This window comes from Typha latifolia, chromosome 4, assembly GCF_019914945.1.
Source record: "Typha latifolia isolate L0001 chromosome 4, TyphaL0001v2, whole genome shotgun sequence".
NCBI lineage: Eukaryota > Viridiplantae > Streptophyta > Magnoliopsida > Poales > Typhaceae > Typha > Typha latifolia.
Window position 1 is genome coordinate 14,052,877 of NC_133089.1, and position 14,924 is coordinate 14,067,800.

At 37.3% G+C, this 14,924-nt stretch overlaps 2 protein-coding genes across 4 annotated transcripts; both read right to left on the reverse strand.

Annotated features, from left to right (window-relative positions):
* Nucleotides 1-3,784: 3,784 nt before the first annotated feature.
* LOC140786002 (uncharacterized) lies at nucleotides 3,785-4,799 on the reverse strand. The gene is made up of 3 exons (XM_073134163.1): nucleotides 4,128-4,799; nucleotides 3,973-4,044; nucleotides 3,785-3,865 (listed from the first exon to the last, which is right to left on the reverse strand). The coding sequence occupies exons 1-3, from the start codon at nucleotides 4,731-4,733 to the stop codon at nucleotides 3,785-3,787; spliced, it is 759 nt and encodes a 252-aa protein (XP_072990264.1). The 5' UTR covers nucleotides 4,734-4,799.
* A 2,022-nt stretch (nucleotides 4,800-6,821) lies between these two features.
* LOC140786855 (probable inactive receptor kinase At5g10020) lies at nucleotides 6,822-11,919 on the reverse strand. Of its 3 annotated transcripts, XR_012108707.1 has the most exons (4): nucleotides 10,727-11,919; nucleotides 8,417-9,748; nucleotides 7,548-8,230; nucleotides 6,822-7,407 (listed from the first exon to the last, which is right to left on the reverse strand). XR_012108707.1 is itself a non-coding variant. In XM_073135549.1 (3 exons), exons 1-3 carry the CDS (start codon nucleotides 11,667-11,669, stop codon nucleotides 7,650-7,652), a joined length of 2,790 nt encoding a protein of 929 aa, XP_072991650.1. In that variant the 5' UTR covers nucleotides 11,670-11,919; the 3' UTR covers nucleotides 6,822-7,649. The 3 variants fall into 3 exon arrangements, 2 of the variants coding, with proteins under 2 accessions (XP_072991650.1, XP_072991649.1); XM_073135549.1 differs by having other exon boundaries at nucleotides 6,822-8,230; nucleotides 8,417-9,682; XM_073135548.1 differs by having other exon boundaries at nucleotides 6,822-8,230.
* Between the last annotated feature and the right edge of the window lie 3,005 nt (nucleotides 11,920-14,924).

The following is a 14,924-nucleotide window of genomic DNA, read 5'->3' on the forward strand; positions in this document are numbered from 1 at the left end:
TTAGTCATGCACATTGGTCTTAATTAAGATATTAAAAATATTGATCCTATTATCATTTAACAGACATGATTATCGAGTTATCGTCATACATCATATGTGGTTGCATTTGAAATTGCTATAACATAGTCATCGTTGCATTCATCATATATTGTTATATCTGAAAAAGTTATAGTATGATTGTATTAGAGGAAATATATATGCATGCTCATTCATGACATAATATCTATTATATATTCATGTATTATTAAGGATATATTTACAAGCTTATTCATAATAGGATGTTCATTTCTGATTTGTATTATTCAATATATTATTTACTATTACTTTAACGGAGTAAAGTCTATTCACTAACATCTTAGCTCATGATTTTTTTTTCTTTTCTAACCTTTAGATACGTGGTACCTAAATCAATTTGAGATATCGTAAATAGATATTTTAGAGCAATGATGACATGAATTACATATCAAATAGCATAGAAAATAGCTTATGTAGGAATTGAGTTATTGAACTGATATTATATATTTGTATTATTATATTAGACTATGATTTGTATAATATATGTTGAATTGCACTTTTTTTGTGTATTAATCATAACTTGATTGTTTATTGTGGTATGTATAAGTCTTGTTAAATTATCTAGTGATCTAGTATTATTACTATGAATAGGAATATCCATATGTTAAAATATTTATGTAGATTTGTAACATGATTTGTCTCTTAGTATAGATTATACCTTTGGTAAGCAAACAATATATATATATGCTCAGTAATAGTTTTGTGGGTTAATTAACACCCCTAAACTATACAAAGTTTTCATGGGACCCCTAATTTTTTTATATATATAATGTCTAAACTTTAGAGTAACCTGACAAAAATTATGCGACCTGACAAAAATTATGCGAGTTATCGTTGTGCATTTCAATCAAATTAACAGAGATTTGTGCATTTCAATCAAACTAATAGAGATTTAAATATAATTTTATGTTGGCTATTTAGTTGAATTAGTATAATAAGAGATATATTTAGTATAAATTTAGGCGATCAAGGCGAGGGCCGAGGACGAGAGTCGAGGGCGACTGGTTCATGAAGGCCCTCGGTAGGGCAAGCGACTCATGAAGGCCCTCGGCTACTATGCTGCCAAGAGGAAGGAGCGTGAGTTGTTCATTTGAAACACTCAAACCTCCAAATACACGTGTAAACCGCGTGGGTAAATACCCCCACGTGGTGTATCACATGACCTGTCAGTACAAGGATTTCACAAGGCACACAACAGCACATTTTCACCATAAATAAACTCAATTATAAGAGTCCAGATATAAGTCCACAGGCCACAACAAGCCTTCCAAATATACATCCAAAATACAATGTTAAAGTCCAAAAATACAACGTCATCATCACACCCTCGCAGGGGCTTAATACAACTAATATACGTACTGAAAAGAAAAGCGGCTACTCCTCGCTACCCGCACCTGCATCCCCTAGCTCTGAAATAATACCGCCACGAGGGGTGAGCTTACAGCCCAGCGAGTAGGATCCATACAATCTAAAATAATGACATCGCATGTATATATCCAATATATGCCCATATTTGCTAACGATAACGATATGCTTATTGAAATGACTTACCACAATTTACTAAGTCAATACAATTGATAAAGATTACCAATCACTATCCTGGAACATGCTAGTTCCTAAACGTATTATGATAAGTTCACACAGATATAAAGCTTGAGACAATCTCTTATTCATACACATCTCAATCATAGATTTTACATATTATGCATAGCAATAAAATAGCAGTTTAGTCATCTCATGTCTATCAAAGCAATAATCATACTCATTATCGCTCACCGAACTATTCACCACACAGGGTAAATACTCTTAAGAAATAATCATCCATCATCTCATACATCGAGGGGGGATATATACACATCTAGCGGTAATGTCACCTACACGTGTATGGCGACACTATATGTGACCGGTTGTCTGTGGCCATCAAACTCAGGACCCCGGTCGTAAGCCCATATCTCACTCTCTCTAAATCATCACCGCCCTCGGCAGGAGAATCGGGAGCCCTCGGCTCATCAACAGACGCCCTAACCCTGCGTCGTCAGGTACCGCTAGAGTTATATCTCCGCCTCACAATCATGTTCTTCTATCATCATAATCTAGTCCTAACTATGCAGTATAACTACCTGAATGCCACACAGGCTTCCCGACCTCAAGTGTAGGTCGCTAATAGTATAGTCATATAAGATACACTCTACCCTTAACCCTAGGCTGAGTGAGTAGGGATACTGCCTAGTCAGAATTCGACTACTAATGATAGATGGAAGTGGTGCAGTGTTTATGAGTGCATAAAACATGTTATAGTCATCATGATCATTATATTCTATGTTCACAGCAATCATACATTTATGCAATGGTATACCATACCGGACACATGTAAAGCATTATCATACTAATGTTGATGTCACATTAACATTCTCACAATACTATGATGAACAAGTTATAAATAACTACGTATGCAAAAGATATAACTGCATGCATTAATACCGACATTTCCTACAGTATCATGACAGGTATAATGACTGTAATTATGTTATTCTAGATTTGTATAACTCTACTCGCTTGGGGGGGTCTCCACGGTATGGTAAAACTCGTCAGCTAGTCGGCTCCTCCGGAAGCCCAAAATCCTCCTCACGTGGTGTAAATCCTACGTAAGTAAGCTATTAGCGAACTAATAGAATTAATTATCTTATTAACACTTTATGTTTGGTACGAGTCAAGGGTATCCTAGGAATATTATGTTATCCCAAAATTAAGGATCAGGCTAATCAAATCAGGTGAAAATGATAAACAGGGTTATAGTGTCCAAATGGCCCCAAATGGGCTAGGCTAGAGGCAATGGGTAGGCCCAAACCCAACCCACAAAGCAATAGGGCCTTGGTGGGCTGGGGGCCAGCCACAGCCCACCAAGGTTGGAATAGTGGGCTGCAGACTGCAGCCCACTCCACAATGGGCTAATGGGCTGCAGCCTGCAGCCCACCCGGATCCAAGGCTAGGTGGGCTGCGGCCTACAGCCCACCCCAACAGATTAGTGGGCTGCAGACCACTGCAGCCCACTAAGGGGGGAAATGGGTGGGGGTTAAACCCCCACCCCTCCACCCCATATCCTTCCACTCCCGATGGAAGGAGGGTGAGGCGGAGAGAGGCGGAGAGAAGCGCCCACGAGGCTGCGGGGCTGCGGCGGCGCGGCACGAGGCCGGCGACGCAGCGCGGGGACGGCAGCGGCATGGGTCCGGCACAGCACGAGGCCGAGGAGGGGAAGGAAAAGGGGACAAAGGAAGGAGGGGAGGAGAGCTTACCGGAGGGGGGGATGGTGAAGGTGGAAAGAAAAGATGAGGGAGATGGGGAAGGTGGCAAGGGAGGGGGCAGGGTGGCTCAGTCAGAGAGAGATTTTTTTTTTTTTTTTTATTTTTTTATTTTGGGGTGTTACATCTCGTTTTCCTTTACCAAAATTTATGAGAGACATTATAACCTAAAAAATTATAACCTAGGGATTCTATAGAAACTGGGGGTAGGGATTCTATAGAAACTGGGGGTTTCGTTAAAATCGGGAATGTAGATTACGTTCGGAAAATTTTTGAACCTTCTCCGATTCTTCTTTATTTGTAGAAATCAAAAAGAATAAAAAAAAAACCAAATAACATCAGATGTGAAAAAAAAAAAAAAAAGTAGAAGCCAAATCTTCAAAAGTAATTTAAAGTGACGCATGAATACTTCAAAAGAGTGAAGAGCTAATGCGTCGAAGTTTGTATTTTGGTTCAACAGATGGACTGAAATGCAAGGAGGATTCCAGTTCCTATAAAGAGAAAAAGAAGAGATGGGAGTCAGTGAACAACAAATTTTACTTGCAATTTGTTTTTCTTACATTTCTCTTCATGAGTTGCGTCAATTTATTTTTCTTACATTTCTCTTCATGAGTTGCGTCTTAAGAGTCCTCAACTCTAACACCATCTGCTCCAGTCGTTTTACATAAGCCTGCAGATACAAACACCACAACTTAGTTCACCCTCTCCTATCCCAAAAAATATCATCTGGGATTGATTTTTCCTAAGCTTAACCTGCTTCTTTGCTCTTGATCTCGCTGCCGACTCTCGATTCTTTATCATCCTCTTCTTCTTCTTTTTGATGCTCTTCCTATTGGCAATGTGGTCAGACCAACATGTGGTTTTAGCGTCCGGCGTTACCGTTGCCACTGAAACTAATGGATCTTTGAGGTGCTGGTTTTCAGTATATCTCTGACTCACTATCGGATTAGTCTCCTGTTTGGCATCTGCCAATGGGTACTGCAACCAGTCCTCTCGCTGCAGCACCTCTACCTCCATTGGATCCAAAGGCTGTGACTCCTCCTTCACTTTACCATAGCTATGTGAACCTTCATCGATTACCTCAGATTGAACCCAGAGATTCACTTCTTCTTCTTCTTCTTTTTGGGCCTTGGAATTCACATCATCAACCATTTTGCAGTCGGACGTGTCGAACGGATCATAACTTCCAAGGAGAACTTGGGACGGCGACCTAGTAATGTAGTATGGATTACAATTTTTAGGGAGAAAGTGAGAGGCACTAGTGGGCGATGGTGATATAAATGGTACTTTTTGATGTGAATCTCTAAGTTCTTTCACGAATCGCCATTGGAATTCGTTATAAGATGCGTATTCTTCCATCCCTACGCACCCTGGGAGTACGATGGGAGCAAGCAACCCCACCGCTATGTAGGAAAGGAAGAAAAATTCAAGATGCATCGGCAAAGTAAACTACGAAAAGATAAAAGACCCAAGTTTTATTCCTTTGCTTTTGGGAAGACAACAAGAATGGAGAGAGGCTATGAATATAGAGAGAAAAAACTTTGTGAGGTGGAGAGTAATATAGGTGATGAGATAGCCTCGTAGTAGAGAGCGTAGAAGAGAGGTATGTAAATACTACTAGTAGGTGAGAGAAAAAGAGATGCCCAAATATATCAATGCACTTTTAAATATTATAATTTTAATCCAACGACTATAATAGCTAATTTTTATACTTGGTACCGATTTTTTCAAAACCACGTTACGTAAGAAAAAGAGTATATTAGTCAAAAAAAACTTAATTAGATATGCCTAACTTCCCAATTTTTTTATTATATCCTTAAAGATCCTAACCATTATATTTTCATCAAACTGATTGATAAACAATTAACTTTATGGTGCGGAAGAAGCGCTTTACATGTTTTTTTTCTTTGGTTAAGATTTCTCTCTTAAATATAATTATGCCTTAATCATAAGAGATATTATTTAATATTAAATAATTTAAATTTGATTATTTGGAGATAAAATTCAATTTAAATATAATTCTCTATCTCTATCTATTAAAATTTAATTTAAATCAATCTTAAACTAATGGGAGATATATGTAAATAATAAAAAATAATCAAAGAGATAAAATGTAATTAAATTTTCATCAAGTTAATTATAAAAAATATCAATATCCTTATTTTGATATATATACATTACTCTCATTTAATGATATATATATATATGTCTTTTACTTGATAAAATATTAAGATAATATAATTGTCAAAAAATAATGTGCAAGATTATATATCTAAAAAAAATAACTACTGGTAATATCTTTTATTCCTATTATACCCTGAAAGATCTTAACCGTTAGATCTTCATTATTGATAAAAAATTAATTTTATAGTACAGAAGAAATGCTCAAAGAGATATGCATGACGACTAGATTTGGGTTGGAAATTTGGGAGAGATTTGCTCCTCTGCAATATTATATTTAATTTTTTTTCTTTCTTTTTGGGGTTTTTTTCTAACATAATTGTCATTATTTTGTTAAAATATTATAATTATCACTGGAATTTGTTGAGTCTTTTAGAATTGCCATTATGATTAATTTTTGACGTAATATATTCCTAGGATGTTTCTAATATATATATATATAGAAAGAGTAAAATATTCTCTCTTTTTTAAGTTTATAGTATAAAATATTTAGCACACAATAAATTTTTTTATAAAATATTAGATATTTTTCTTGTTATGATATTGGATAGAGTTTTAAAACTATTTTGAGAAAGTAATGTAAGAGTAAAATACTCTTTAATCTAATGTAAGTTCTGTTTTAATGTTGATTAATTAAATTTAACTGATAAAATGATATTTTTGAAACGCGGTGACAATTATAATAACTGTTGTGATATTTTAAAAGTTTTCAATAATAATTATGTATAAAATCCCTATTTTTCTTCTTCTATTAACAGAAATTTATTTTGCATAATTTTCTTCTTTGACTTCTCCTATTTTCTTTTCAATTTAAATCAACTCCTACCCTTACTATCTACCGAAAAGCTAGGCATTAATTTAGAGAAACTAAAAGCTTTCACATAAACTAACCCGTGATCATCATATTACTACAGTAACCTTAAATGATTACAAAAATATCCCAATTTATAAATTGAAAATATGAATCGATTTAAATGAGAGATAAAAAAAATGTCTATTCAAAGAGAGAGAGAGAGAGAGAGAGAGAGAGAGAGAGAGAGAGAGAGAGAGAGGTATAAAAGATGCGTCAAAATTAAAATAAGACAAAATTGAGGAGTTTGAATAATATATTCCATATTAAAAAAGAGAAGTATAATATTGAAGGGAATAAAAAGGTCTTCCCTTTTTCATTTTTACTTGGAAAAAAACAAATCGTTTGGGCCTTTAGGCCTCGCAAAGACCGGTTCACGTAGTTGGGATAGGATGGTTTTGAATTGGAGATTAGAGTTTAAAGAAAGTTGAATCCAAAATAGTGGATTTTAATTGAGAATTTTGTAGAGTTAAATCTAAGAATTACATGGGTAACCTGCTAAAATTCTCCTATTTCCAATTACAAAGAGTAGGCTCCAGCTCTGTCACTCGTACCACCCTCAGTATGACTGACATAGTGACGTCGAATCGATCCATTTTCTATTATCAAATTGAGATCAACCTGACGAGGAAAGCAAATGGAGATGCCAAACGAATAGTGTTGAAACTGGAAGCAAGTCAGAGAGGAAAATAAGAGCTACCATTGCGCCACGAATATAGGAGCTAACAATAGAATTGCAATATAACAGTAGCAAGATCCATGCATAGAGGGAGATGTATGTTTGCTTGATCTGGAGTTCCATCCCAGTTCCAGTGAAAGCAATGCCGAGACAGTATCCTCCAAGTTGTTACCTACATAAGAGATACCATTGAAATCCATTTCATCTTTCCTTTTTCCTCAATTCTCTCAAGGAAAGATGTAAATCCTTGAACAAGCAACTGCTGTATAGGAATCAAGAGTCTCTCTTCTTCTTCTTTTTCTTCCGGAGAAGCACAAAAGTCACTGAAACAAGTCAAAAGGCTGTAAAGTAACTACATATTGTTTAGGGAAGCACTATGAAAGGACTAGCAATTGGTAAAGAACCTACAAATTACAAACCCAAACCATATCAATAACAAAAAAAAGAAAAAAAAAGGATCAACCTCTTTACAGCAAACTTTTACTCCAGCCTTGATTGGAAGGCCTGCAAACCCCAGTGAAAAAATGTTGGGAAGAACAAAACCAGTGACATGTACAAAAGAATCTCACACTGTTATGGAACAGAGATCTTCCAAGACTGTCTTGATGTCAGGCCTCTCATTTACAGGAGAAATGCATCTAAGAGAAATGGCAAGCAGTTCATCCATCACCCTCGGAGCTTCCTCCAAGCCGGTGATGTCCCTATCAAAGCAATCAGTTCCGCGCCCCTCTCGGTTGCACATTTGAACCCAATCTGTGAGATCAACTGCGCAAGATTGTCCAGATATGATATCACCAGCACTCTTTCGGGATAATAATTCCATTACTATTACCCCGAACGAGTAGATATCAGCCTTATATGATGGGATAGACCTGATTGTGGTTGCTAATTCAGGTGCCCTGTAGCCAAGTGCCCCCAAATTCAGTATCTGCTCTGCGGTGCCACTTGGCGTCATCAGACGATGAAGGCCATAGTCCGTCACTGTTGCCTTGAGGTCAGGACCAGTCAAGAGTATATTTGTTGGTTTCAGGTTACCATGAGGCAAACCCTTATCGTGATGAAGGTAATGTAGACAGCGGGCCACATCTATGGCAATCTTTAGCCGTTGGTTAACTGATAGACGGGAGTATCTTCTTGGAGTTGATTCTGCACGCAAAAGTGGGAAGAACATAATATCAAGGACTTCACTGAGGTTGAGAGAGAAAAATGAAATGATACTGGATGAACAGAGAGCATTGTCTAATCAAAAGAACATCATGGTAAATTCACAAATTTCTGAAGGAAGAACTTCAGAAATGGTTAAGAAAAGAAATAAAGTCATGGAAGGGTTACCATAAAGATGGTGTGACAAACAATCTCCATTAACAAAATCTGAAACAATGAATCTTTCTTGCTCCCTGGTGCCCCAATAGTAACCCCTCCATGAGATGATATTTGGATGTTTGATGGTCCCAATTCTCTTTGCTTCTCTAACAAATTCTTTTTTATGTTTCACAAGGCCAACTCGCAACCACTTCACAGTCAGCACGTGATCACTATCTAGTGTTGCTTTATATGATTGCCCAAGACTGCTTTGACCAAGAATTTCCGCAGGGGCACATGACAAATCTTCAACGGTGAATATCAGTGAACTGTCCAACAAACACAAATCTCCAGCCAATCTGTCTGGCGAATGATCATCCAGTTTCACAAATTGCTCAGACAATTGCGAATCAACAAAATGCACATCCTGCACATCAGGAACCAGAGATTCTGAACCTCCCTTTTGATCAGCATAACTATATTCTGCACCCTCACCTTGCAACTCTTTCTCTGTAGACACTGATCCTGGAGCTGACGACAAGAGATGGTTATCTGAAAAACTCATTGAAGCAGGTATAAGATTTTCTTTTGGAGACTTAAAAAAGTTAGTACACTCAAATCTCCCTCTTCCAGTAGCTTGTCCTATGTATCCATTCCTTCCACAAAGTTCTTGCGACCTTACCATATAAAATACCATTATTGCAAAACTGACCAAAATGACAGCACCAATAGAGCCAATAATAAATGCCAGTCGCATGCCAAACTTCGTACGGCGATTGTTCTCATCTTGAATGATTCCAGTGTCCGGGAAAACAAGTTGATCGTTTCCAGGATGAAAAGAGGCATATGGGAACCTTTCGAAACTTCTAGGAACATCTCCTGAAAGATTATTGTAGGAGACGTTGAACACCTTTAGACCTTGTTGAGGCATATCAGGAATTGGACCAGTGAACTGATTATTTGATATATCAAAATACTGCAAATCACCAAGCTTACTAATCTCAATTGGCAGCTCTCCTGAGAGTCCATTCAGACTGAGATCAATTATAGATAACTTTTGATATCTTCCATACACAGAAGGAAGAGAGCCCACTAAAGAATTATTCCGTATCTTGAGGGATGTTAGATTTCCAAAATGGGAAGCCTCATTTGGATAGGTTCCAGTAAACTTATTTGAGCTTAAATCAATAGTCTGTAGTGCATCTTCCCAACTCTGAATTACAGATAAATTACCAGATAACCTGTTTCTACTCAAGTCCACCAAAATGCATTTTCCTATACTAGAGGGCAATGGACCTGACAGAGCATTTGAAGATAAGTTTAAATTCTTCAAACTTGTTGAATTTATAGCTCGCATAAAACCTGAAGAAATTTTAGAAGTTATTCCTCAAGTACTACATTATAACTAGAAAAGCATGAATATGAAACAATAACTTTAAAGAAATCTTCTTGGGAGATATAAGTTGTGCTTCCTGATAAAGCTCTTCATGTTAACGTTTGGTGAAACAGACATCTACAAAAAGGATTTGGATTTGGGAAAGTAATCTGGAAAGAAGATTGTTTAAGGATTACACATAAAATAAAGTCAAGACGACTTGATCCTAACCTACGCCACTGAGTAGAAGATTGTCTGGGCACTGACATGACAATTTCATAGGTTCAAAGAATATCACGAGGGTAACTAGTTTTTCTTAATCAGACCTTTGGCGATTTTAATGTAGAGAGGATCAAAACAATGAACATAAATAACTGATGATTTCATAGGCAGCCTGGGCCACAGTAATTGTGATCTTTCGTATGCCTAACTATATGCTAAAGGTGGAGCTCTTCCCAAAGCTCGCTAACTGCAACTGTTTGTAAATCCCAAGGGGTGATGAAACAACTATGTCTTGCTGCCCTTCCAATCCCAATTATTTGGCAAAATCAAGACATACGCAGGTAGCCAACAAATTTACAAAACCCTGTAGTCTACCTGATTATCTTTATTCAGTATAGTTTTGTTGAAACAATAGGACCCTTCTTCCAAAAGGTAAAAATTCTTGTATTAAGGTTTCATATAAAATTTCCGTCTTCTAAACTTAAATTCAATTTCAACTGATCCACTTAGCATATCTTCCAATAGAAACGAAGGACTAACCCGGGTGCTTTATTGCAAACATCTATGATGCAATGCCCCTCATTCAACTGTGATAAAATCATACAACAGAGAAGACAATTTCAAATCTTTGTAGTAAAGTCCTATAGCTTCTCCTTTTTACTCTATTTGTCATCCGTCAAAAGATACAGAAGCTAAATTTGCCAAAAGTAAGACTAAAAAAGAGTCAAGTAGACAGTCTTTACCTGTAAATCCATTCCCACTGAGATCAATTTCACTCAACTTCATAGAATTTGTAAAGAGATCTTCCGGTATGGATCCAGATAGCAAATTATTGCCTACTCTGAAAACCTTTAAATTATACAAAGAACCAACCTGCGGAAGCTCCCCACTGAGCTCATTATAATTCAAATCCAAAACTTCCAAGCTCTTAAAAATCGTGATTGAATCATTAGAAAAAAAGCCCCCGCTAATCTGATTGAAGCTCAAATTCAAGTATTTGACCGTATTCCCCAAACTCGAAAGTTTTTGTGCGTCAATTGTAAGCGCTCCGTAGAATTTATTTCCACTAAGATCAACATGCTCGGCGTTCCTGAACTCGGGGAGCAGCGTTGAAACATTCCCAAACAAGGCATTGGATCTGAGGTCAAGAACTCGGAGAGACTGGAGATTGCGGAATCCTTCAGGGAAACCCTCAGAGAAACTGTTCCGAGACAAATTGACGTAGGCAAGCCCCGACAGCTCGGTGATATGGGCGGGGATCGAGCCGGAGAACTGGTTGTTGGAGAGATCAAGGTGTTGGAGGGAGGTCATGAACCTGAGTTCCGGGACGAGGCGGCCGGTGAACGCGTTGCCAGCGAGGGAGAGGTTCCGGAGAAAGCGGAGGCCGGTGAGGGTGTTGAACTTGATGTCACCGGCAAGGCCTAGGCCGGCGAGTGAGAGGGAGACGACCGAGTTGGAGGAGGATTCGCAGGTGATTCCGAACCATGTGCGGGGACAGTCGCCGGAGCCGACGGAGGAGGAGCTCGCCGGCGGCGGGATCCAGGAGGAGAGATTGCCGGTGGGGTCAGACTGGATGCCCTTCTTGAACTCGAGGAGGGCTCCGATGTCCTCGGCAGGGGAGGAGGAGGAGCGATGGAAGATGACGGAGATGAAGAGGAGTAGGAGGACATAAGCGAATGGATCCATGCCTCAATCCTCTCTCTCTCTCTCTCTCTCTCTCTCTCTCTCTCTCTCTCTCTCTCTCTATAGGGTTTCTCTTGGTTTGCTTTGCGGTCAATGTGAGGACAGAGAAACCCTAGCCATGGGAGAAACCCTAGGAATTGAGAGAGAGAGAGAGATGAGGGAAGAAGACGAAGAAGAGGAAAGCAATTGGATTTTATTAGAAAGAAGAAGAGCGTGGAAGAGGTTAGTATCTGTTTAGAGAGTAGCAACTCAACCAAGGGCGACAAGGAGATACTTAAATTCCCTACATGATGGACGGTTGGATGGATCTCATGATCTCAATATTTTCAACATTTCTCCTATTAATTACTCTAATACTCGATCATCATTAGAATTAATAGTATATCATTAATTATGATGTGCAACCCAAATAGAAATTGTTGTAGCTTGTCTTATTATTATAACTATTTGATAGCCTGATTGATAGAGATTATTTGATTGTTTTCAAATTATTAAAATCGCTACGATAAAAATTGGAAGTTTGATAGGTTTAACCAAATTTGTTAGATAGTTAGATAACTCAAAAGCTTAAGTTAAAAATTTGTTATAATTGATTATAAGTCTTATCTAATTCAACTCTTCTTTGTATATCCCTATTGGACAGCTATCAATAGATGAGATTGAAGTCAAACTACAAGCCAATCATATCTTAGTTTGTCAATTGAAGCAAATCCTCTTCATGATAGAAAAGAAAAGAAAAAAAAACTATGATATGATTTCCAGAACTCATCTTGAGGTTAACAGCAGAGACAATTAAATTGCTAAGAATTAAAAAGCAAAGTTCTTCCACCTCCTTTATAAACCCTTTTCCATGTGCATCCCACATGCAATCAGACCCAAGTACAAAGGTGAAACTTTTTTAAATCTTAGTTTAAAGGCAGTGGCCAATGTTGACCTACTCTGTTATGGCTTCCAGTTGTGCTCTGTTTGCTGCTCAAAAATGTAATATTTATTCTAAATTGGTAGGTTGGTTAAGGGGGAGAGGAGTTTATCTAATCACTAGTGGGATGTGGGGGAATGTAGTTTGGATTAAACATCAATGTTACTGTTTTTTTAAGGAGATCAAATTCCATCAATAGCTTAAGAAGTACATGTACTGAAACATTAGAGTAGTTTGTCAGATAATTCCCAGTTCATCAATGAATTAGACCTCATGATGACATAATTAAGTTGAGATATTCTGCATTATATAATAATCAGATAGAACATGGTAGATTCTTTGATATGACTATAAAACATCAAAGCTGTCATGAACTAACTCCCGTTTGGAATTGCCCTGCTTTCCTATAGAAACAAAGAATAAAAATAAATTATCACTTGTTTGCAATCTTCTATAATTTATTGTGTTTTTCAGAAGATAGAAGTTGTGATCTAGACCCACAAAATAAACCTAGAAAAGAAAATTCTCCTTTTAAAAATAATTTGTGGATAATTAGGTGGGAGTGATGAAATTTCACAGAAGTTGCAAACTGGGTCAGATTCTTGTGTTTCTTCTATGAGAGGATAACATGGCATTCCAATGCTTCATCAATTCTTTTTTCAAGAAAAAGAAAACTTTGAGCAATGACAACTAAGAAGGATGCTTGATAGACTTGACTTGGTTTTATCTCTCATATAATGCATGATGGTTGATTGGTTGCCTCACCAAAAATGGTTGACAATAATGGGTACAAGACAATAATTGCCTTCTACTAAAAATTATATTCAAATCACAGAAATTTCCAAGAAATAATAGATCTTTCATCTCTTGTGTATTAGATACACAAGCAAAAGTTGAAGAGCCTAACACGCCAGGGATGAGATTTTGATACTCTGATATTGCTCAGCCATGCAGACCAAGTTCTCAGACCAATAGTGGTGTAAATTTGCAGACTGCAACCACTGTAACATTGCACCAGTAATTTAATTAGCTGTGACTTCCATGACACAAAGGCATGCTCTCAGGTCTCTCTCTGCTTCTAAAATGATTCAAAACAGTAGAAGTTCACAATTATTGGAGCTGTCATGTTTTTCTTTAAGCATCAAACATAATGAACCAGGAAGTAATTAACAGTTTCAATCTCAGTTTTGACTCCGAAAGATAAGTTTTAGTCAATAGTGGTCTGGAACCAAAGGTAAAATCAACAATTTTGCAAGTTTTGACCTTAATTTTCAATAAGTTTCGGTCGTTATTGTTCCATTTCAAGCGAAACTTTGAACCATCGACATAATGTGACCCAATCGCCTTCTGATATTTACCTTATCCTGAGCAGTGAAAAATGGCTCATCTTTTAATTTTCACTGCATTGCTCTAGACCCAATAGTTCAATCAGATTGATAATTGCCACTAAGAAATGCTTCCTGTTACTAACCCCTGGACTGCTATCAGCTGAAGCAATGGAAGCAAATCAAAAAGGCTGAAAACTTTATTGTGGGCCTTGAGAAGTGTCAAGGCATCTTTTATGGGCTACAAAAAGGAGTTCCTTAGCAGAACAAGTTTCCTATGGAAACCTCAATGGAGGAACTATTCACATACTGTAGCAACTTGAATGATTCACTTTACTTCATCCTCCACTAAGATGTACTGTTTCAGGGTCTTCTGTGAAGATTATCTTTGAAAAATAACACACATCACATTTAGATGCACATCTACCAACAGTAATGAGCACAATTCAAGAACTAGTCGTCTTAACAAAGTGGAATGAAAATTTTGATGCTATTTCCTCATGCATGTAAGAGCCTGAGTTGCAAGGAATTGTTGAGGATTTATGCAAGTTTCCAGGCAGCTGCCTCAGACTCCTCACTAATACAGATGTATTTGCAGCCTGATGTTGCAAAGAATTGACCACCAAAGTTCAAATTTTGAGTACACTTTAACTAGAATTGAAGTTCTAACTAAAAGAAAATAGAATCGAAGCTGAGATCTAGCTTCTGACTTCTGAGTTCATCACTGTTTTGATCTGAAAAGATGAAAAATTATAACTCAGTTGTTACTGCCATGCATTTGGATGCATCTACTTAACTTGAAGAATACTAGTAAAGTAGTCAGCTCTTCTGTTTGGCAGGTGCACTAAGAAGCAAAGCAGCAACTCTTCCAGCAATATCTTTAATCTCTACTACCTTGTTTTATATGATGGTCTAAGAGTCATAAGATATTGCTGGCTGACTATAATCTCGATCATTCGATCAAGTTCATGGCATAAAATAGTAAAAAGAATTCCATAATAAATCAACCAAAGG

Excerpts from the sequence above, each read along its gene's own strand:
- LOC140786002 (XM_073134163.1), bottom strand. The coding sequence starts at position 4,733 with ATGGAAGAATACGCATCTTATAACGAATTCCAATGGCGATTCGTGAAA. Across the intron at positions 4,045-4,127 it reads GATCAAGAGCAAAGAAGCAG|GCTTATGTAAAACGACTGGA; the intron begins GTTAAGCTTAGG and ends TTGTATCTGCAG. Across the intron at positions 3,866-3,972 it reads CGCAACTCATGAAGAGAAAT|GAACTGGAATCCTCCTTGCA; the intron begins GTAAGAAAAATA and ends TTCTCTTTATAG.
- LOC140786855 (XM_073135548.1), bottom strand. The coding sequence starts at position 11,669 with ATGGATCCATTCGCTTATGTCCTCCTACTCCTCTTCATCTCCGTCATC. Across the intron at positions 9,749-10,726 it reads CAGTGGGAATGGATTTACAG|GTTTTATGCGAGCTATAAAT; the intron begins GTAAAGACTGTC and ends AAATTTCTTCAG. Across the intron at positions 8,231-8,416 it reads TTTGTCACACCATCTTTATG|AATCAACTCCAAGAAGATAC; the intron begins GTAACCCTTCCA and ends TTTTGCGTGCAG.